Source organism: Glycine max, chromosome 12 (genome assembly GCF_000004515.6).
Source record: "Glycine max cultivar Williams 82 chromosome 12, Glycine_max_v4.0, whole genome shotgun sequence".
In the NCBI taxonomy this organism is placed as follows: domain Eukaryota; kingdom Viridiplantae; phylum Streptophyta; class Magnoliopsida; order Fabales; family Fabaceae; genus Glycine; species Glycine max.
The window spans coordinates 28,343,278-28,367,791 of NC_038248.2; the positions used below are offsets into that span (position 1 = coordinate 28,343,278).

General features: G+C 35.1%; 1 protein-coding gene across 1 annotated transcript; it reads right to left on the reverse strand.

Moving 5' to 3' along the window:
• Positions 1-5,361: 5,361 nt before the first annotated feature.
• Positions 5,362-9,328, reverse strand: MDH-1 (malate dehydrogenase). Its single transcript, NM_001354164.1, has 7 exons — positions 8,906-9,328; positions 7,699-7,872; positions 7,080-7,248; positions 6,737-6,798; positions 6,510-6,631; positions 6,235-6,352; positions 5,362-5,838 (listed from the first exon to the last, which is right to left on the reverse strand). Exons 1-7 carry the CDS (start codon positions 9,158-9,160, stop codon positions 5,701-5,703), a joined length of 1,038 nt encoding a protein of 345 aa, NP_001341093.1. The 5' UTR covers positions 9,161-9,328; the 3' UTR covers positions 5,362-5,700.
• Between the last annotated feature and the right edge of the window lie 15,186 nt (positions 9,329-24,514).

The window sequence follows — 24,514 nt, forward strand, 5'->3', positions numbered from 1 at the left end:
GAAGTCATCAGCTCGCCCAGGTGAGTAGATTGCTTAGGGCTGCAAGATTTTTCTTGGCCCAGGTGAGCTAGATGCTAGCCTGGGCGAGTTTAGGGTCAGAAAAATCTAGAAAATGACCCTTTTTCCCCTTCCTTGTAGCTTTTGTTTATGGAACTGACAAACAACCATCAAAACCATGCGCGACCCCTTGGCCTTGCACTATAACCAATGCCAAACACCGTAATTCAATTAGCAATGATCAAAACATCATATCCAAATGATCAAAACATTATACCCGGATGAAATTAGGGTCTGACAAATAGCATAGTTATTCCTCCTTTCAGCAATAAAGTCATGGAATTAAAGCCAGCACTGCTTAGTTTAATTGGCTCGCATCCCTTTGTTGGAATGGATCATGAGGATCCATACACACATTTGTCCACCTTCATGGAACTATGCAGTACTGTGGGAACTTCTGACAAGGATACTAAAGTTGTCCACCTTAGAGCTTTTCCATTTTCACTAGCAGGTAAGGCAAAAATATGGCTCCAATCACATCCAAATAAAAGCCTCAACACTTGGGAAGAGGTGGAGGAGAAATTAATAGTTGAGGTTCTTTCCTCCTTCAAGATTTATCAGTGCAAAATCTGCCATCACAACTTTTTCCCAAGGATCTGCCAAACCTCTTAGGCACCCAGTGGACCCAGAAAAGTCCAACAAGGCATTGGGATTTCCTGCCTTAATTACAGGTCTCTGCCAGTTCTATGGAGTACCGGTCACACCAACAAAACACATCCAGCCTCCGATTAAAAAATCATTTATTGAAAAATATTGCATGTCAAGACAGGTACAGCAACCACAGCAAGATCAGCAACATCAACCAACAGCAGATGCACCACCACCACCTCTACATCAGCCACCATCCTTGGAGTCCATCTCTGCCCACTTGCAGATGATAGAGCTCCAGATGTACACGTACATGCATCATTTGGCTGACTAGCAGGCATCATATCATAGGGGCCAGATGCAGTTGAATGACAACTTCTACCATTACACACTTAGATTATAACTCTTTTTGGGACTAAAAAATAATTTTTTTTTCTTGAACATAACATGCTTTGAAAGAAGCAAACAACCAATATTTTTTTAAAACTTATTTTTTTATCAGAACACAACAAAAGAAGTTTTTGAAAACATTGAAAGACTTTCCCAAAACCCAAATGAATTCAAATGTTTTTGCATGGACTTGATAAAAGAGCAACTTTTGAAACACTAATTTGATTTCAATATGGAAACAGGCCTTAAGCTTTAGTGATTGTGTACAACCATAGATTTTACATTGAGTGTCCTTATTGATATGTTCTACAGTTGGTTTTGCATGAATTTCTAATCGTCATACCATATGATTCATGGATATGATCTAGGCATTCTTTCTTTCTTTACATTTTAAGCCACTGGCCAAACAACTGTCCCAATGTATATTATTTTACCATTTGCAAAGCCCTTTGAGCCAAACACTTGATATTTTGTTGGAACACTAACCTAGGATAAAAGTTCCTACCTTACCTTAGGATTAGGAGAGCAAGGGTGTTTTGATGGGAATTTCTATCATTTGGCAGCTAATGTGATCTAAATACTCTATTCTTAAGGGTATTAAAGGAAATTAAATATTTATCAGAACAGAAAAGAACAAAATTAGAAAAGAAAAGGAAAAGGAAAAGGAAAACAAGTTCTTTATGGATAAATAAATGTCTGAATCATGTACAGAGTTATTGTAAATATCTGAATAGAAAGAAGTAATAACTTGGTTGAAACAAAAAAGGATAGGAAGTGATCGTTCATTTAAGTTACTAGCTAGATTTTTAAGTCTGCTCTCTTATTCTCAAGGTATGTTTGAATATCCAAAAAAACCAAGATTTCCTTCAAAACCAAGCCCAACCTTAAAAGACCTATTGGTCGATGATGATTATGCACATTATCTTTGATTTGATGGGAAATGGCTTGCAAAATTAATTTATGACATATCCGTGATTGAAATTGAGATGAAACACTTGCATGTGTGAGATTTATGCACCTTTGAGAGGTTTTCCTCTGTTTCAATGAATCCAGTGTTTCCTCAAATGTTCTTTAGAAATAAAATGTGAAATGATCTTAATCTCATTTTTGGTTCTGTGAATTCCATCTTTGTGCTTTCATTTCTCATTGTTGCATTTTGAAAAAAAAAAGTTGTTCTGGTCAGTTTGGGGATTGATTCTTTACAAAGCATGTTCATAATTTTTTAAGCATATTTATTTTATACTTATACTATTGTTATTTGTAATTTTTCTTTACTTTGCTTGAGGACAAGCAAGATTCTAGTTGGGGGGAGTTGATAAGTGCCAAATTTTAGTTATTTTTGGATTAAATTATTAGCACTTATCCTTGCTTGTAATAGTTTTCTTATAAACTACCCTTAAATCTAGTTGTTTATATATATTGTACATTTACTAATATTGTTGTTTAAATATGAAAGATTCATCCATGATTTTATAGGTTTTGATGGTTGTTTGTTAGATATAGAAACAAAGCCAAATGGAAGGGCAAAATGGTCTTTTCATGAAGGTTTCTGACCCTAAAGTTGCCCAGGCTAGCATCCAGCTTGTCTGGGCTAAAATGTAACTTCATCCCTAAGCAAGCAACTCGCCTGGGCGAGTGGATAACTTCACCATTAAGCGACAATTCGCCTGGATGAGCTATAGCTCACCTAGGCGAATTTCCCTACACTCCTTGGTTGTTTTCTATAAATAGTCATGCATGGTTGAAGTGAAGAAAAAGCCAACAGCTTTAAAACACCAGAGAAAACATAAAAGAAGAAGGAGAAGAGGAAAAGTGGAGCTGAGGCGCTGCAGAGTTGTGACCGTGGATCACTTCCTTCATCATTTCTCTTGTTAGTCTTGTGCTCTGCGCAATGATCGATTAGTTTTTCTTAAAGATTGGATATAATCTTTGTACCCTTATGTATCCTTGATATTATATATGTATTAATCTTTTCTACTCATTATTGGTAATTTCATTCTACTCGTAATGCTTGATTCTATTTGATCACTAGTGTCATGAAATTGGATTTTAAGTGAGACTGGACAATAATCTTAGAATTTGAACCAAATGATTTTACTCTTTACGTTACGTTGCTAGGAATAGAGCATAATGTTTTGATTGCAAAAAGCACAATAATATAATTGTAATGCTGAGATATTTACTGCATATGTGAGGGATCGATATTTAGCAAATATTCTTAGATTCCAAGTGCGAGGAATCAACTTGGGATAACTATGTGTGCATTAGTAATGTTAGAAAATGATTTATATATGTTAATCTTATTAGGATACTAAGGGTATGAACAATGAAATCTAATCCTATGTTTTCTTAAATTAATTTAAGTTGTTATTATTATTTCCGTAATTTACGTATTTCTGACACACTAAATTCCGTTATTTCCGTATTTTCTGTATTTTTGTTATTTTCATAAATCCGTTATTTTTAATTTTATTTTACTTTAAGTTGTCTTTAATTAATCAAAGCAAAACCAATGAAATTCGATTAAATTTGTACATAACTATTAAACTAATAACATTTATCCGAATGAATTAAGTAAACTCAAGTTCCTGTAGAAATGAACTCTTTTATAAATGTGAAACCTACAATGACAATTGATATGCTTGCCAAAAGTCCTAACAAGTTTCTGGCGCCATTGCTGGGGACCTAGTCATCCACTTAGTTCTTTCGGATTTAAACTTTTAGTTTGATAGGCTATTTTCCTTTGTTGATTTCTGTTGATTTTGTATAAATTTCCTCTTTTATTTTTTCTTATCTTTGTACTTATTTCTCTCATTTTAATTTTGTATAAATTTTCTCTTACTTTTATTTTCACTAACCTTGGTGCTTACGGGTTGTTGTAGTGTGTTCTTTTTTACTTTATGCGAGGTAAAAGTCCAGATTCGGAAATTACCCAGACTGAAAGGAAGAATAGAAAGAAAAAGAAACAAACAACCACTATAACACTGGGTAAGTCTTCTTCTTCATATTATTTTTCAACTGATAAGCCACTTGTAGAAAATAACATGGCTGAAAGAGGAGGAGAAGGGAATAGACCATCGAGGAAGACTCTGGGTGACTATGCTTAGCAACAAGGCCCAAAACATTACAATAGCATAGTTATTCCTCCTCTCAGCAATAAAGTCATGGAATTAAAGCCAGCACTGCTTAGTCTAATTGGCTCACATCCCTTTGCTGGAATGGATCATGAGGATCCATACACACATTTGTCTACCTTCATGGAACTATGCAGTACTATGGGAGCTTCTGACGAGGATGTTGAAGTTGTCTACCTCAGAGCTTTTCCATTTTCACTAGCAGGTAAGGCAAAATCATGACTTCAATCACATTCAAATAAAAGCCTCAACATTTGGGAAGAGGTGGAGGAGAAATTCATAACAAGATTATTTCCTCCTTCAAGATTTATCAGTGCAAAATTCACCATCACGACTTTTTCCCAAGGATCTGACGAACCTCCCTTTCCCAAGGTGAACTAATATAAATCAAATATTTTTACTTTTTTTAACTAATATAAATCAAATATTTTTACTTTTTTCCTTTATAATTTATTAAGCATTCTAGTCTCTGTCACTTCTTTTACACTAAGTGTTTCGACAATCAAACTTATCTTTATTAAAAACATGTTTTTCTCTTTAATTTACGACCCATCATTATATGCATTCAAAAGTTACTAAAGTTTTTGTATATATCTTGTATATATTTGATAGACACATTATTCAAGCCTAGGTAGTGATACCTTCACCCCCATTTATAAACGAGTAAGGAAAATAACCATTTAATTTATCTAAAGGTACCCATATAGCTACCTGTTTAAAATCCATGTAGGATTTTATTTGCAAATATCCTTCTAAATTCTTGATTTTCTTTCTTTGTCCAAAGAAATATTACCAATACAATATAATTTTAGTTTAATAATAGAGAATGTATAAATACATTCTATACTATTAAACTAAAAATTATTAAAGAAATCCTAAAAAGTTTAATGAACTCACTTATATTTTTTTGTAATAGAAAAATGTGTTATAAGTTGTTACTAGCATTCATAATCAAATTAACGAAAATCTACTTTGACCTTGCAAGTTATAACTCATTTCTTTGGGCTATAATAAAAAAAAAAAACTAGTTAAAACCTTGACTTAAATATGTTTTTGTCTAGTTGATCCTTGTAAATTGATACTTTTTCAATTTAGGTCCCTATAAGTTTTTTTTTAGTTTTTTTTGTCTTTGTATTTTTGAACTAAATATGAGCAAATATCTTCCATAAACTAAAATTAGAAAAATGCAAACTCACAGAAATCAAAAACATATTTAAGTGAGAAAAAATGTGAATAAAGGGTACAACACCCTGCAATTACATTAAGTGAAACCATACAGTTAAAAGGGACCATTATTAATGGAATGCCAAATCCTAAACCTGGTTTTAAGATCGTTCAATCCCTTTGGCAACAAACAGCTCTCAGACTTTAATTATTAAACCATGGCGTATACCTACACTAAATAAAACAACAAAACCGCCACACCACTGCCGACAACAATACATCAATGGTTCTGAGAATGCAAAATTTGATTTGGTTCTTAAAGGAATATCCAGTAACCTACCAGACATGTATGTGATAACATGTTCAATTACTGGTTGGCAAATTTGATTCCCTTCTCAATTGATGATTTGAGTTCAGGCTTAAGGCTTTCGAGGCCTTGTTGCTCAAAATCTGAGAGGTGCCCCAAGCCCAGAACTTCCTCCACACCAACCGTCCCAAGCCTCACCTGCAAAACATTTCACACATGTTGTCAATAGCAATATTAGAGCATACCCAACAACATGGATCACCATCTCTATGACCGAGTTAAAAGCAAATAGGCCCTATGCATGGTTGAAAGCAAATAGGCCCAATTAGTTCGAGAAAACAATTTTTGTTCACTTTTAATTACAAAAACAAAAATGCCACATTATTTTCACTATTTCTAGTTTTCAAAAGTTTACACAGGAAACAATGAAAGTCTTTTCTTGTTGTATGTTTTCATTTTATTTGTTTTCACTAAATTCCCTACACAAACAGAACAGAAAACAAAGTGAAAACAAAATGAAACAGCCTTCTTAAGCACTAAGGGGTAAAATTAGAAACTCAATAAATAAAAAAAACAGTGCTGCAGTTCAATGACCTTGGAAGCAAAGAAGGGAAGTTCAGTAACAGTGGATTGCACGAAAGAGCACTCGACAACATCTGGGACTCCATTGAGGCCCTTGAGGCAAGCATCAGCAAAAAGGGCACCAGCATAGCTGCAAGAAACACAATAAATTACGAATGCATGATTAGATTTTATATCAAAAATTGGCAAAATTTACCACTGAACCACACCTCTTGCATAGTATCAATAATTTTCCTTAAATCAACTGTTACTATCAAAAATGAAACATTCATTAATCCCAGACTTACGCCATTGACAAAGTTGCAGAACCCTTTCCAGCCTTAGCTTCTACAACTTCTGTTCCTCCATCTTGTGTCCTCTTTGTAAGAGCCTTAATGACATCATCATCAAGATTGGCTTTTGGTGTGGCCTATACAAGTGGAAAACAGTTAAAAATTTAGTACATATATATCAAGCTAGGAAGCCATACTATATGTCAGGGAGGAAAAAGTTGAGTTACAGAGCAGGAAGGTACTTGAGAAAATAGTGGCAGAATAGTAATGCCTGCATGGCCGCCCACAACAGGTACATTAACACCTGCAAAAACATAAACAAACCCAAATCAAATAAAATGTTATTGTGCAACTAAATACAAATTGTTCTGCACACAAAAAAATCCATTATTCAATTTCAACCCCACCCCCCCCCCCCCCCTAAAACCCCGCTTTCCACTTGAGAAAAACAAATTAGTTGGACTTTGTTCACAAGACATGACACTTAAATCTCTGCCTCATTTGTTCCATCTGTACATCACAAAATAAACAACAGTAGCAAACTAAGCATTACAGCAATTGTTAGGTTTGTTACACTTGACATACCAGCAACTGGAACATTGGCTTTCCCAGCATAGAAAGTTTTTGCCCTAACAACATCAAGGGTGGTAACACCAAACAATCTCTTCTCATCATAAGTTCCTGCCTTCTTGAAAACTTCAGCAGCAATAGGAACAGTGGAGTTCACAGGATTGCTTATCATGTTAACAAGGGCCTGATTCCACAGATAAAATATTCAGTATCAAATAAAAAAACATATTATAAATGACTACAAGCCCATTACAGATACTATAGAACAGGACATGCACACAATTATACTTTTTGATTTATTGGATCCTATACTTCTAGTGGATGGGAAAAGAATTCATGTCAATCATTTACTACTGCTATCAGACATTAATCAAATTTTAAAATCAATTTGATTCCCCAAATATTTTGATTTGAACAATATATAACAGCCAGTGTTAGAAGTGTGTTCAGAGCAACTAAATAAAAGAAATGCATTGATCATCCAAAACCAATCATAATGAAATTTTCATTTCCTCCATGGCCCAAGCCAGTATATATATTTTCCACATACAAATTCGGAGCAAAACAACACTGACTGGCAAGCAACATCAAATGACAACCACAGACTAACAAATGAAAGGAAACAGACACTCACATGGGGGCAATACTTAGCAATAGCAGTACACAGCGTCTTAACAATGCCAGCATTGATGTTAAAAAGATCATCACGAGTCATTCCAGGCTTTCTGGGCACACCAGCAGGAATTATAACAACATCGGCACCCTCCAAAGCTTTTCCAAGCTCTTCATCACCTTGGTACCCCACTACCTGCAATCCCAATTAACAGAAAAAGCCAGCTAGCTCAATCAATAGCACTACAACATTAAACTACAGTAAATCTTGCACATCCCTGCAAAAGGGGTACATTAACTTCTCTCAGAAAATGAGTTCAACCAATTGTACTATAACATCACACTATAATAAAGCTTGCATCCTTGCAAAATTCCTACTAGAAAAACTAGATTAATGCACCTCACAAAAACAGCTCAAGCCATTGTGCTACAACATTAAAGTACAGGTAAAGTTTGCATTTTTTGTTAAGATTAAACCCCGAAAGGATATATTAGTGTACCTCACTGTGCAATAACATCAAACCACAGTAAATACCCTTGCAACCTACAAAAGGGTAGATCAGTGCACCTCAAAAAATTAACTCAATTCACTGTGCTATTAACATCAAACCACAGTAAATCTTCCAATTTCCAAACACCCCTGCCCCCCCAAAAAAAGGATACATTAGTACACCTCAGCAAAACAGATCAAACTAAATTCCCACAACATTAAACAATAATAATGTTTGTATTTTTGCAACAAAAAAAAAGAAAAAAAAAACACTACTGAAATGATTAGATCATAGTTTCAAAAAAAAATGATTAAATCATTATAACCCAGAAAAGGGCGCCAGATCAACGGTTTCAAAAACTATACACGTTCTCATCCACAAAAAATGTTTACTCACAAAATTTTTTAAAAAAAAATAGAGGGCTAGATAAACCCTACAGAATTCCGGATCCCCCAGAAAAACATCACCAAACCACACTAAACCTATCCCCTTAGCAAGATCTCAACAAAGAGGTATATTACCGTACAACAAAAAGCCACAATAAAAGTTACAATCTTTGCAAGAACCCCGCAAAAAGGTACACTATTCCGCCACCAAAAGAAAAACAAAATACAACGAAGCTTGCAACTTTACAAAATCCCCTCAAAAGGGTGCCTCAGAAAACACAGTAAACCTAACGCATTCGAAAAAAAAAATATAAAAAATAAAAAGTGAGTTAAGAGTGTGGATCGAGGATACCTCAGATCTGGTGTTTATGTGGCTGATATCGGCGGCGACGCCGGGAGTTCCGGCGATATCGTAAAGGGAGAGGCTCGAAACGAGGGGATTGAGCTTCATGAGAAGGGAGAGAGGCTGCCCGATCCCGCCGGCGGCGCCGAGAACGGCTACCTTGCGCTCCGGCACCGGCTCGGAGGCGTACCCACGGCGGAAGAGATGAGAGGCGCCGCGGGTGGCGGCGGAGTGGAGAGATCTGAGCATCGATGGCTTCATCATTTTCTCTCTCTCTCTCTCTTTGTTTTTTGCTTTAACCTCAGAAGGTTCTGAGAAAAAACGAGAGAAAGGGGAACAACGAAAGCGTTGGCGTGACGAGGGTCACAATTTATGGTGAGAGTGGCGATTAGTGAGTGAGCGAGCCAGCGCCTGCATCTATTTCGGGTCCACAGAAAAATAATAATGCCTTAAAAAATGAGAAATTATATATTCTATTAAATATTATATATATTAAATTAAATATTAAATATATGTAAAAACAGAAAGTGGAACATGTCTGGTGCCATTTTTTTATTCAAGAATGTATAAAATAAAACGAATAATATATTTGAAAATCAATATCTATATATGAAATCAGAAGGAAATGGAAAATACTGAAATATCCATGACTGAAAGGTTGACAGCTGTCCAAAATTTTGGTTTTTTGGTCAAAATACCCATAGTTGAGAGCTTGACACCTGTCCATTTTTTATTTTTATTTTTTGGTCATTTTATAGCCCTCAGCTTTGCTTTGATTTTGTGACACCTCACTGCCATGTGTTTTCCTATGAACTTTTTTTTTTTGCTGCCAACTCCACGTACCATCCTCTGTTTATCTCTTTCTCTTTTCTCTTTTTTTTTTTCGGAAACTGAAATTTCCCCAGAATGCTGAAGCCACCCGCTTTTTGCAATACAAAATGTGAGGTTGTGCATGTCTTTTTTCCTCTCTTTTTTTCCTTCCTTCTATCTCTTTCAATAATTTGTCATCGTTTTCCTCTGCAGGAAAGAGATTCGTGAAGCCATCAAAGGTTACAAAGGATATACATACTGATCGTGTAAGCCCCTTTTGCTTATCGCCAATCTCTAATTGTTATTCTATCATCGTTTTTTGTCTGATTTTTTGTGTTTTTTTATGCTACGTTGTTGTTTTTCCCTAAAACTCATTTTTTATTTTGTTCATACTTTTAGAGGAAATTCTATGAGTTTTTATGCATTTTCCTCAGTTCTTAATTATCTGGATTTGCATGCAAGCTCTGCACCTCTTAGTATCTTTTTGTGTTTTTTGCGATTTTTATTTGGATCAGGGTGTCTGTGGCTCAGTGGTATTTCGCGTTCAATCGCTTACAATTGGTCTCGACCCAACATGAAAATCGGTGTTAGGATCATTCACGCAAGTTCCTATTACCGAAACGTTCCTGTTTCTCGCAAAGGTTTTTCCCTTTTTACTGTTATGCATGTTTGTTTCATTGATATTTGCTTCTATTTGGAAGGTTTTAATTTGATTTGTTGTTATGCATGTTTTCTTCTTAATAATAGTTATTTTTTCTTACTGATTTTTCAACTCTGTTTTTGGTTCCTTTTTTATTTTCCCGGGCTAATTTTTTCGTCATCTTCCCCATATGGATTGTAAGTTGTGTTTGATGAAATGCCTAAATGAAGTTTTAGTTTTTAATCTTAAAAATTCATAACTACTATCAACATATGCACGGGTGTTACCAAGAAAATGACTATATGTATGTGGAAACATTCTAAATGTGTTTAAGCTCATTGCATATGTTGAGATTGTTATGCCTTGATGGATATGAGCTTGCGATGAATCTTTCTTCTTTTTGCTTCCTCTCTTGAAAATATATCATTTTTAAAATTAAGCTTGCTACTATAAGAATTTGGTTTGGTTACCAAAAACAAGAAAGGTAATATTGTTTGTAATATATCTCTTGCTGTTGTAAGAATTTGCTATGGTTATATGGACCTGGTAGGCTGTAGAGAAGAGGTTAGCCTTCCCCCAAAAATGAGGTTCCTTTTAATTTTCCCAGGCTATCAATGAAAAAGCATCCAACGGGAAAGTTTTTTCCTTTTTTACTGTTATGCATGTTTGTTTCGTTGATATTTGCTTCTATTTGGAAGGTTTTAATTTTATTTGTTGTTATGCATGTTTTCTTCTTAATAATAGTTATTTTTTCTTATTGATTTTTCAATTTTGATTTTGGTTTCTTTTTATTTTGCCAGGCTATCGACGAAGAAGAATCCAACAGGCACGTTTTTTCCTCTTTTGCTATTATGCATGTTTGTTTCATTACTATTTATTTTTATTTGCAAGGTTCTAATTTTGTTTGTTGTTATGCATGTTTTCTTCTTAATAATAATTATTTTTTCTTACTGATTTTTAGCCTCTGTTTTTGGTTCCTTTTTTATTTTCCCGGGCTAATTTTTTCGTCATCTTCCCGATATGGGTTGTAAGTTATGTGTTTGATGAAATGCCTAAATGAAGTTTTAGTTTTTAATCTTAAAAATTCATAACTACTATCAACACATGCACGGGTGTTACCAAGAAAATGACTATATGTATGTGTAAACATTCTAAATGTGTTTAAGCTCACTGCATATGTTGAGATTGTTATGCCTTGATGGATATGAACTTGCGATGAATCTTTCTTCTTTTTGCTTACTCTCTTGAAAATATATCATTTTTAAAATTAGGCTTGTTGCTATAAGAATTTGGTTTGGTTACCAAAAACAAGAAAGGTAATATTTTTTGTAATATATCTCTTACTGTTGTAAGAATTTGGTTTGGTTATATGGACCTGGTAGGTTGTAGAGAAGAGTTTAGCCTTCCCCCAAAAATGAGGTTCCTTTTAATTTTCCCGGGCTATCAATGAAAAAGCACCCAACAGGAAATTTTTTTCCCCTTTTTACTGTTATGCATGTTTGTTTCATTGATATTTTCTTTTATTTGGAAGGTTTTAATTTTATTTGTTGTTATGCATATTTTCTTCTTAATAATAGTTATTTTTCCTTATTGGTTTTTCAATTTTGTTTTTGGTTTCTTTTTATTTTGTCGAGCTATCGACGAAGAAGCATCCAATAGGCACGTTTTTTCCTTTTTTGCTGTTATGCATGTTTCTTTCATTACTATTTGTTTTTATTTGCAAGGTTCTAATTTTGTTTGTTGTTATGCATGTTTTCTTCTTAATAATAGTTATTTTTTCTTAGTGATTTTTCAACTCTGTTTTTGGTTCCTTTTTTATTTTCCCGAGCTAATTTTTTTGTCATCTTCCCCATATGGGTTGTAAGTTATGTGTTTGATGAAATGCCTAAATGAAGTTTTAGTTTTTAATCTTAAAAATTCATAACTACTATCAACATATGCATGGGTGTTACCAAGAAAATGACTATATGTATGTGTAAACATTCTAAATGTGTTTAAGCTCACTGCATGTGTTGAGATTGTTATGCTTTGATGGATATGAACTTGCGATGAATCTTTCTTCTTTTTGCTTACTCTCTTGAAAATATATCATTTTTAAAATTAGGCTTGTTGCTATAAGAATTTGGTTTGGTTACCAAAAACAAGAAAGGTAATATTTTTTGTAATATATCTCTTGCTGTTGTAAGAATTTGGTATGGTTATATGGACCTGGTAGGCTGTAGAGAAGAGGTTAGCCTTCCCCCAAAAATGAGGTTCCTTTCAATTTTTTCGGGCTATCAATGAAAAAGCATCCAACAGGAAAGTTTTTCCCCTTTTTACTGTTATGCATGTTTGTTTCTTTGATATTTGCTTCTATTTGGAAGGTTTTAATTTTATTTGTTGTTATGCATATTTTCTTCTTAATAATAGTTATTTTTTCTTATTGGTTGGTGTCCTTTTATATTTTGAAGGTTTTAGTGGTTTATAGATTTATTTATATCCTGTATGGTAGAGTGAAAGTATAATGCTTGTTATTAAGTTTTGCTCATAGTTTCTCCTACTTATCCTGTATGATGTTATTAAGTTTAGTGGCTTATCATATGGTGCTTGTCATGTGCCTAAAAAAGATTAGAACCACAAGAATAATTAGGTCCTTGAAATAATCAATTACTGCAGCTAACCAAGAAAAATTGGAAAAATTAAGAATTAGTGACCCTTATATAACACTCCTCCCAAGAGTTAGAATAAGAAATGCCATACAACAAAGCTAACAACCAATCCTCCCTTAGTGGAAAATAACAGTTTGATGAATGGATATAGAGAATCAGAATAACATGCGACTAAATGACATGTCTTGGGATAATTTGAAATTGATTTGCATTCCATCAATAGATCTTTAGATTAAGTCACATAGTAGAACATATGACCAGAACATTACAGCTTCAGTAAGTGGAGACAAAGATTTATAAAACTAGACATATACAACACTAACAACAATCAAAGCATTTCCCAGTAGGTGGGTTGGTTACATGGATCAAACCACATCAGTGTGCTCTGTAAAAAACTGATTCTTCAAAGGCCATTTAGATCTGTAAAAAATGAATCCTTTTAATAGTCTTCAAAGGAACTTAAGAGTTTTCCTCTACATTAATTATTGAGCTATCCCTCATTCGACCAATTCTTCTAACTAGGGCTTTCATTGGTATTCTCACAAGTCATGACAAAAAAGAGGTATAAAAAAAAAGACACATGTTTATATGTCATAGTTGAAGGAGGATCATGATACGGATCTACTAATGCTATTTTATCACCATACTTCTCAGCAGAAGATCTCCAAATATCAGGAACATCTTTCCACTCGTTTGAGGCCACACCACCATTACCAGAGAGTAATGAACTTTGTAGAAAGGGAGAGCACCTTCTCGTTTGAGGCCACACCCCCAAAATATTTGCCCTGACACTAAAATTAAAAGAATAAACAAGTAAAGAGCAAGAGCAAAGAGCGAATGAATGATGTTAGCAGTAATTACCTTGAATTACCCAACAAATACTTGGCTCTGATTACCCAACAAAGGATGAGCTTGAAGTTGATCCTTCAAAGAGTTTATATCATCCCAACATCAATAATATTGTTTCAAATACAAAGAGATAACCTCAACTAACAACATAAGACACCTGTTAAAATATGAAATGTGTTCTTAGGAAAGCCAATAGTCAAGATACTGTAATGAACTTCATTACCCATATCCACAAGATACTATATATATAGTCAAGATTTTCCTGAACATACAGAGAAGTATGCATTTAGTGATGGAATTTGTGGTAGACATTTGCAGATCATGGTTAAGACTAGAGGATTAGGTCGTGCCTTAGGTAGGGTTGTTGGCAGAGGTCTGGGGAGAGGGGATGGTGATGATTCTGAAGGTGCTCCCTAATGCCGAAGGCCGACCGCATTGGCACGCAGGAAACAAGTACCTATCACTGGTGCCGACAATGTGCCTGCGGTACCTGCGGACTCTCTTGCGGTACCTATGGCTGAGTCTCCTGTAGCTGGCGATGATTGATGCTGACGCACAGGACACCGGTGTAGAGGCTAACGCACACGATACCGGTGCAGACGATGTTACAGATAAGGCTGAGGCCTTTCCTAGTGGACCCAGGGACCCATCAGTGCTCATGGGCTATGCTGACCATGTTGCAGCGAGCGTATGGTCCGGAGAGGTATTTATAACATTCAATTTAAGTTAGTTAAGTATTCTTTTTTTATTTGAGTTTTTTTGGTTGCTTTAAACAAATTGTCTATTCCTGTATACTTCAATTCAAGAACGTCCTAAGTTAAAGTTATCCTCCCATGGGAGGAAGGTGCGTAAATTAGACAGGCTTGTTCTTGCAATTGACGAGCTCGTTGCTGGGACATGATTAAGTCCCTTGATCGCGTGTTCATTAGACACCAGCGATCGGGGACTTATATCCTCGTTTATCGAGAGGTGGCATCGGGAGACTTCTAGTTTCCATCTTCCTATAGGGGAGGTTTTGATCACGCTGGACGATGTCACCTCTCTCCTTCATCTTTCGATCGCTGGTGACCTCCATGCCTTCCAGCCTCTGCACATCGACGAGGCGGTGCTAATGCTAGTTGAGTTACTGATGGTCTCACCAGAGGTAGCCATCGCCGAGACATGACAGTGTTGTGGACCATACGTACGCCTGTCTTGGCTATGAGACATTTATCAGCACAGATGTCAGACACAACATTGGACAGCTGCAACTCATGCTTATCTTCTTCACCTTCTAGGTTGCACTCTTTTTGCTAATAAGAGTGCAACCCATGTTCATGTGGTCTTCTTAGACGCCCTGTGTGACCTCACTTAGACTAGGAGGTATGCATGGGGAGCTGCTGGCCTCGTCCATATGTACGATCATCTTAATGATGCTAGTATCAGCACCGACCGATAGGTTGCTGGATACATCACGTTGTTATAGGTAATTAACATGCTTTTCATAAGTTAATTACAATAATGCTTTAATGAGGGTATTTTATTTTAGATGTTCATTTGAAATTTGTATGATTTTCATGTAAAGTTTGTAGTGTTGGATATATGAGCACTTTCCGTCAGTTGCGGAGTGCAACGCTGATCCTGACTACGACGAGGTGTCACCACGTGCGTGTTGGTTGATTGTCACAAAGAAGACCGTCAAGAAGATATCTACAACAATGTACAAGCAGCGTCTGGATCGTCTGAGGATTCCAGATGTCTGTTGGATGCCATATGCGGAGCATCAACCGGTCTAGGAGTTTCACTGATTTCATGCTATTCTGGTCAGCTCTGCTGGGGGCATGTTGCTGTCAGGTACCGACCAGAGAGGGTTATGCGACAGTTTGGATACGTGCAGGCCATTCCTGCTCCGCCTGTCGATTCATGGGTTTCATTTAATGACATAGATGATTGGTGGATGCATTACTCTAACCATCTTGCGCCAGCAGGTGAGATGTGCGTTGTGTCAGGTCAGTGTGCGCTAGACTACATTGACTGGTTCTTCCGTATTTCTCATCCATTCACCACGACACAACCATTAGATTCTCCGGTAGATGCACCTGCTGCACAACCCAAACATGTCCCTCAGGTCCTAGAGTCAGATATCCCTCAAGTCCTAGATGATCCAGCCAGGTCTGATGTCGACGAGCCTAGACATATAGTGGTAAGTGTTACTATGTGGTTAGACGTATGAAATGTCATTTACGTCAATTTTTTAATACTAATTTGTTTGTTTTCTATTTAATAGGAGGCTTGCGATGCGATCGCTGAGAGGTTGGAGTGTCACCTTAGCCTAGGGGTAGTCACACCAGGCACATCGACACATGAGGTCATCGAAGAATGCCTTAGGATTGCCAGGAGTGTCATCGAAGACCGCATTGTGTACGTGAGGTCTCGACATAGGCCTAAACTTTGATAGTTAATAACTGTTTTGACTTAATTTGGGTATAGATACAAGTATTACTTGACCTTCATAAATGGGGATATAGAAAGAGTTGGAAATATGTATATAACTATACGCCCTATATTCATCCTCATCCTCGTCCCATTACATTCGTTTTACAATTCTTGTTTGTTATAGCACAAACATACACACACACACACACATGTGGATTGCTAATATACTCACTTTTTTTTACTATGAATGCATTAACAACCTACCCCATAAAATTTAGACAAAAACATCAATGAGCTCATTAGTTTTTGTAAGTTTAAGGATTTATGGTAATCTACTATTCAAATTTTAAAATCTCTTTCCTATCTTTTCTCACATCAACATTAAATTTTCAATCTTCTCATCTTTAATCTCTTCTATCTCACCATAATATAAATATATTATAAAAATAAAATTACATTTTAATTTATAGTTTTTTTCTTTCAAATTTCATGTACATATTAAAGGGAAGTAAATCAAATTAATATGAAAATGTTGATTTGAATAAGTTTTTCCTAACTTTGATACAAATTATACGTATTATACAAATTATATTCCAAATTAATATTTCAAATTTGATAAAAAAAAAAGTTGTTATACTCCAAAAGATTATAAATAGAGGTGTACACCAAAGCACATTAATGCATTTCCATATTGCAATGACGATTTCTTGTGTAACTTTTTTTTATGATTGTGAACATTCTCCTCAACCAATCCCAAGCCAACCTAAAAGGAAATGCATTGGTGATCATGGACTTTGCAATGGTTCATGAATATGTTTGCAGCAATTCAAAATGTGCTAGCCAATTTAACTATGGTCTTCTTTGATGCAAGTGTAAACTTATGTACTTGCAATTCAATAATATGATTGTTGAATTTTATGGTATACTAGTCTGAATACCCAAATACCAATAAGGCAAAGAATCCTTGATTATTCAATCATTCTGAATAGATCATATAGAGACCTCCCTCTTGACTAATGCATGTTTGGATGGTTGGATAGCCAAATACACCACAAGAGAATAAACTTAACCATTTAGAAGATGATATTTTGGATTATCTAAACATACCAACCCCTTAAAACAATAATTAAAGATAGATTACCTAAAATGGTAACTATGCAACAAGGCCCATGGATCCAAGCTCTATCACGATATGTATAAACAGAAGTGAGATTCTTGAGGTAAAGGACACTGTTGATTTTCATTTATTACTCATCGTCGAGCCCTAACTTGAGCATCATAGTGCTTTTGTTACCTCACCCTTGGATTACTTAGCATTCAGATACTTCGAGAGAAGGCTTTAAAGCTTAAGAGACATTCAAAGGAAAATTACCTTGTTGCCTTTGATAGGTAAAACCAATCCTACGACCTCATAGATTATGGTTACTACTCGGACATGGATGAACACATAGAATGCAAGAACTTTCACATAAGTAACACAATAGCAGCATGACGAGAATCATGTTCACATAGAAAACCATATGATATGTCCTCGTTCGTGCGATAGTTGCATGCAAAGCTTGCCATAATGCCCCATCAATACGGATAAGAGATCGCAACACTTCTGCATAAAAATGTCGAACTAAGGAGCCTAAAATGATCATGGAACCAAACACAAACCCAACAACATGATTGAGAATTGATAACATACACACCAGCGTATCACACCCATACTAGTGTTCAACAAGGCACATAACGATTGTCATCCACCACCACTAGTGCTCAGCCTACACTTCATCGAAATCCCTTCGTCCCCAATATTATGGAAACATTCTTAGCGACAAATTGGAATAGTCTCACTTTAGATAAATATGATGGTACTACTAATAATCTAGATGAACACATCAATATGTATGTTACACAAGTTAGCTTGTATACCACCGATGACATAGTTTTATGTTGAGTCTTTCCCAATTCATTGAAAGGAAAAGGCCTCAGCCGATTCACCCGACTCCCTCAGCACTTCATTGATACATTTAAAACCTTAGTCACTCGCTTTGGTATTTAGTTTGCCACCAATTGGCTACACCACCTCACCTCAGTCCCGTAGGTAAATATTAGACAAGAGAAAAAGGAAGCTTTACGGACCTTCATGGGAAGGTTTGGAAAAGTCGCACTAAACATTCGAAACTTAGACCTGATAGTATCCTTTTTACATTTGGTTACGACATTATAGCTTGGGGCGTTTGTTAATAGCCTTTGCAAGAAGTCGACCACTAACATAGATTATGTTAGAAGAAGAGTCGCGAAGTATATGCAGATGGAAGAATCCATCGAGTATAAAAGTTAGTTAAGGATTGAGACTAGCAAGAAGAAACCAAAAAGAGAAAACTTTAAAAAAGGAAACGTGGGGTTGACAAGGGAACGACCATCCCGAGGTCCTCGCTATTTTTAACACTCTAAAATTCTACAACTCACTTTATTGTTTTTTTTTTGTGTGTGAATTATTTATGAAATGACTGTATTTAATTTAGTTTTCTTGTGAAGTTATTTATATGGAAAAAATTATGTGTGCATATGATATTTAAAAATTAAATTGATTATTTTAATGATAAATTATTTTATTTAATTGTTTTAGTGAAATAATAGACAAATTAATTTAAGGATGAGATTTTAGTAGGAATAATTTTATTAAGGCTAGAATAAATAAATTAGGTGTGGTGTGATATTAGGAACATAAAAATTAAATGAGACACATTAATTAGAAGGATTAAAGTTAACTAAGTCTAATTAAGGGAAAGAAGATTTAATTTAAAATCTAATTGGCACATATGCCCCTAGGTCTGGAGAGCCCTATATAAAGACAACATAAGACCCCCCCCCCCCCCCCCCCCCTCAACCCCTAGGATATATGCATTGGTCCTATCTAGTGCAAGGGAGTTTTGCTTGTTTCCAGGTGAAGGGAAGGCCATAGACAAGGGTTTTTGACCAATTCCAAAACCTTCCTCTTCCATGTTCTCTTCCTATCTAATTAAGCATGGGTATCTCATATTTTTCAATTTTTGGCAATCTATGAAGGTGAGAAAGTGAGAACCACTCCCTAAAGGTCATTTCTCATCCTTTTCCAACCAAACCCCAGCTCAAGCACACTAGGTATGGGGAGTTTCTACTCTAAGCCTCATGGACCAAGTGTTTTGGTGGTTTTTCTTAGTTTATTTGAGTGTAGGGAAGTTTGTTTAAGTTTTACTCTACATTGCTAAAATTGTCAAGTTGCTATTTTCCCTCTTTTGAGTTGAGATAATTTTTTTATTTTTGAAAATTATTGGATGCATGTTTTCGTGATGTTAGTCCATATATGTAGTTTTTGGGGCCTCTGAATGTCATGATAATTTGTATAAATTCTTATGGGCACGCTAAGTATTTTTTTAATGGATTTTTTCTTTGTTTTCTATGAGTTCTGGAAGCTAGCTTTTTTAATTTTAAAAAATATTTGAAGGCACTTTTTATGTAACCTAGGTTGATGAGTGCCTCATATAGCTTGAGGTTCAACAAAAAATGGTCTTTTCCTAAAAAGCCTTTTATGTATTTTTAGGAATTAAAATGGTAGAAACAAAGTATTTCTCAGTAGAGGCCAAATAAATAAGGAAAATTGATATTACTAAGCATTGGTGTTGGGCAAAATTATATGTTGTTCTCTGGACCTTTTATAGATTCTAATAAAATTATTTTATTATTTTTCATAATTAATTGGTGGATTTCGGAATTTTTTGGCAGTTGAGGAATTTAATTATTGGATAAATATTTGTGATGACAAAAATATGTGTTAGATAAAAAGATAATGGTGATATCTTCAAAGAATTATGAAAACCAACAATACAAAACCATGACTTTTGGTAGCTTGATGATGGCTGAAACTGTTTTTAATTAAAATGAAATAGGAGATTAGTGAATTTTTGTGTGATAAATTTTTGTGATGGAATATACCTAGTAAGGAGTGCTTTATGCAAAGTTTGATGGAATTATAATTCCAAATACTATTTTTAGAATTTTTAGAATTGGAAATTAAACTTGATGAGAGAATTGGCTTTTGTTTGAAATAATTGCTTTTTGATATTATTTTGAAATTTATGAGCTAAATTGTGAGGATTCTACCTTGAAAGGAGGATATCCATTAATGTGATGATTGCTGATTATTTATCTATCATTTTGATTATTATGCAAATTAATTGTACCACTTATCTCTATGATCCGAGTCTTGAGGAGCACTTTTCTTGGGCACTATGTGTTGGGCTTTAAGTGTGCATCCTATTTAATTGAATTGATATTGTTTGGGGAGACGGGGATGTGAATCCTCGCGAGAACAAATGGACTCTAAGCGGAGGGCATTTGTAAAAGTAGTAACTTTCATTAATTAAATCATTCATTATGAGAAGTAATGAACTAAGCTAAATAAGAGTGTGAATCTATTGAAATGTGGATACGAAGTGATTAATTACCTTGAGCTATAAGGAGGGAGGTGAAACTTGGACTTAGAATTAAAGCTATAACCTTTGCAATGGAAATTTAAGGACAAAAATTGAATTAAGCATAAGACACTGAATGTGGTGAGTTTTATTCATAAAACTTAATAAAACGGGAAGGTCATGGATCTAAATTCATGACGAGGAAGGTATGCAGGCACATGTTTGCTTTCATGTGATTCCATATTTTGTAATTTGGAGAGGAACAAAGGAAGAGCAGAACCCTTTTTAGGCTTGGGTCATGTGCGACTGACGATATTGACGTGGATGTCAAGCGAAAAGCACGACAATCAAGGATCATGGTGCATGTGACGTGTGGTCGTGAAGATGAATGATGTATAGATTGGGTGAGAATAATGATGATGCTAAAAAAACATGTTGTGAGAGGCTAGGTCACTTTTGGGGCTATTGTTCCCTTGAGGGGGAGAAATCTCTATGCATGCATTCACAAAGTTTGTGTACTGTCGTTCGGTACTATTGGCAAGGAGCCTACACCGAATCTTGATGGACAATCCTAGTGAGGAGAGTCATTAGTGAGTCAATTCCTGGAATATTGGATGACCACATAGTAGTACCTGAAAATGATCGCATAACGAGACCATATTTGGGGTAATGGCACTGAGTTATGACCTTGGGTTGCAATACCGTTATTTTATAAATGAATTACTATGATTTTTTATTTTAAGAGACATGGAAAATATTAAGTAATTCTCTTAAATATGATATTCAACTGTAAAGATTACATTGATAAGTAAACAAGTACTCAAAGATACATAGCTAATATTTTTCAAAATAGGAGATAACATGTTTGACGTAAATAAACACTAGTCGAATAATTCATAAGGGATAACAATACTCCAAAATAGAATCTCTAATACACTAATGAAGTATTATTTACATAAAGTAGTAGAGTAATATCGTTTGATGGGGATAACTTAGGTAATTGCAATCCACCATAATAAAACTAGTAACCGAAAGATAATAAAAGGTACTACATCCAAATAATTGTACTAGATTTATCCACTCATGTATACATCAAAAAGTAAAAATCTAGTCATAAAGGATGAATCTTACTCACTACCCATCTCCAACTAGACCATACCTCAAAAAACTAAGAATCCTTATATGGGTCCTCGTCGATCCTTGATGACTCCTTCGCATTGCTCACATAATCAGAAAGATCCTCCTCCTTATTGTCATCATCAATATAGTCCTCCAAAATGGGTGCCTAATCAATCGGATGTTTGGGCAAGAGAAACCCTGTCTGTGTGACTGGATCATACGATGGATAGGTGGTTAACGGAATCTGACTACCATTTGGGCTCGATCGCCTCATTAGCATGCCGTCATAGAGGTCTTACATCTTTCATTTATTTTTCTGGGTGACAGTGTAGGAGTACATACCCTTATCCTGGTACTATGGGTAGACTACTATTCACCATAACCGGCTATGCTCTTGGTGATTGTTGGGATTGCCAAGTCGGCTACGTGAGTCCCCCAGCCTTGTCGAGGTATCACAACTTGAAGTCATTTTTTATCTAAGGACTCATGGTCCTCACCTTCATACCTTAGGTACCATTTGTGACCACCCACTCATTTACAGGTTCAGACACTCTCTTATTGTCGCTCCTTACTGTATTGCATTTAGGGATGCCTCCTTTTCATGAACGTTTCTGGTGGGGTTCATAGTTGGTGCAGTGACGTGGTTACCAAAGCATAGGCTCTAAGCCTCTTGAGCTCTAAGCTCCTTGGGCTTTAAGCCCCTTGAGCTCTAAGCTCTTATTGGTGGTTCCCCATCTAATTTTCGTATTGTAAAGACCATCACCACATCCTTCTGTTAGGGAACATTCCAATGGGATATAGACTATTTAAACCACACCTCTACGCACAAAAAGTCGTGCTATCTCCATGGATCGTTGTGTACCATTGTCCTTTCTCTCAAGTCAGAACTCGAATCCTTTCATAGTTAGTGTCAACACATGCTTTACATCCTATTTGTGTCGTAATGAGATAAGCTCGACAAGTTGTTACAAGATTCACCACACAAATACCAATCATTACTTGTATAATCACACCCAATTTCACTTCAAGTACACAATCATTGTTCAAAGAACAACACAAAGTAATCAACATCTTCGTGCTTCTTACCATAAAACTATCACATCAATAATCATTAATATCTTATGAGATTATTCACTCTTTTCCAAGTTCCTCATTCTCATAATATTACTATCAATAAACTATGGAATCTTATCCCATCGTTATTACGTGTCTACTTTTGCACATATTTGAAAATTGCTTCCTTATTGCTTCCACTTCAAGTCTTCTATAATTTCTTTGCTTGTCTCAAGTTTGGATTCCACTTTTATTCATGACGCCCACACTCCATGGTGTTGTAAGGTTGTCCACATAATCTCACTTGAACTCAATGCTAAGTTGTTATGTCTCCATCGTCCTTTATTTGATCGATTCTAATTAATTAAGGATGTTTCACTATAACAAAATAATGCTACCATTTTCCTTTAACATAATTCCTCTTAATCAAACTCATGTTTTAATTAACGTTTAGGGGTTGGACCACAACCCTCAAGTTTCTTTAACACACACAATAGGGAAACCAACAAATGCATATGGAAGTTTACATAATAGTCTTATATAGATATCTTTAGCCTCACCGCGACACAAACATAGAATGTATCATAAAACAAAAACATCAAAATTACAAAGTTTATACACCATCATCATACAATTCATAAATACCAATCACTCAATAAACTATTTATAAGATTAATCATAATACCATTAATAGAACATATACCATATCATGTCTCCACAATTATAAGACCATAGGGTTCATACACTCATTCATAACTTCACTACAAATCATAATGCACAGAAGCAATTATATGATTTACTAAATCATCATTCACTACCTCCTCATAAGTGATCACTTCCTTTAATGAAATTTCATATAAATTTCTCTTCATAATTTCAATGTCTCTTAACATTAATAAAAAAGAGTTATGAGTCTAACTCATGGAATAGTATCACAATGCATAAGTAGAAATCTACATAATTAGAAATAAACCACATACCTTATTTTCTTACAGGAATGTAACACTGTTTTATAAAATCAATAACTCCTTCATTTCTTAGTGAATTCTAATGAAACTTGTCAATATAGAAACCTCTAAGAATCTATTTTTGAAATTAGGTTCACACATTACTAGAGGATCACTACACAAAGAGAACTAACAGTTTTACCAACACATGTTTTAGTAGAATAATAACAAAGCCTCATACACATGTGTTTTAGCATTTGAATTAGTTTCTAACCTACACGATGAATTAAAATAAGAGTGACACCAAATTTTAAAGCTTAACATGTCTATTTTCGATACATGTTCACTACATTTATGGATTATTTCTAGTTTAGCAAACAAGCAACAAAGGTTACAATAGGACATTCAACACAAGGATCATTCTGCACAATTTATAGTAATTTCATTTCTTACTCAAATATTAGGTTTTATACATGGAATCATAAGCCCCAAATGTCTAATTTCAGAATATAATTTTAAGTTTATCGCACAAAGTCCCAATAAATCTCAATCCCAATTTTTGTGTAACATGTCATCGCAACAAACTAACAAATAGCTTGTATGCATCATGTATGACACTCAACCTCTTAGCCAATCAATTTTCTAAAACCATAAATCATTATTTAGGACTCCCAACCTGTGGTGCAGCACCATCA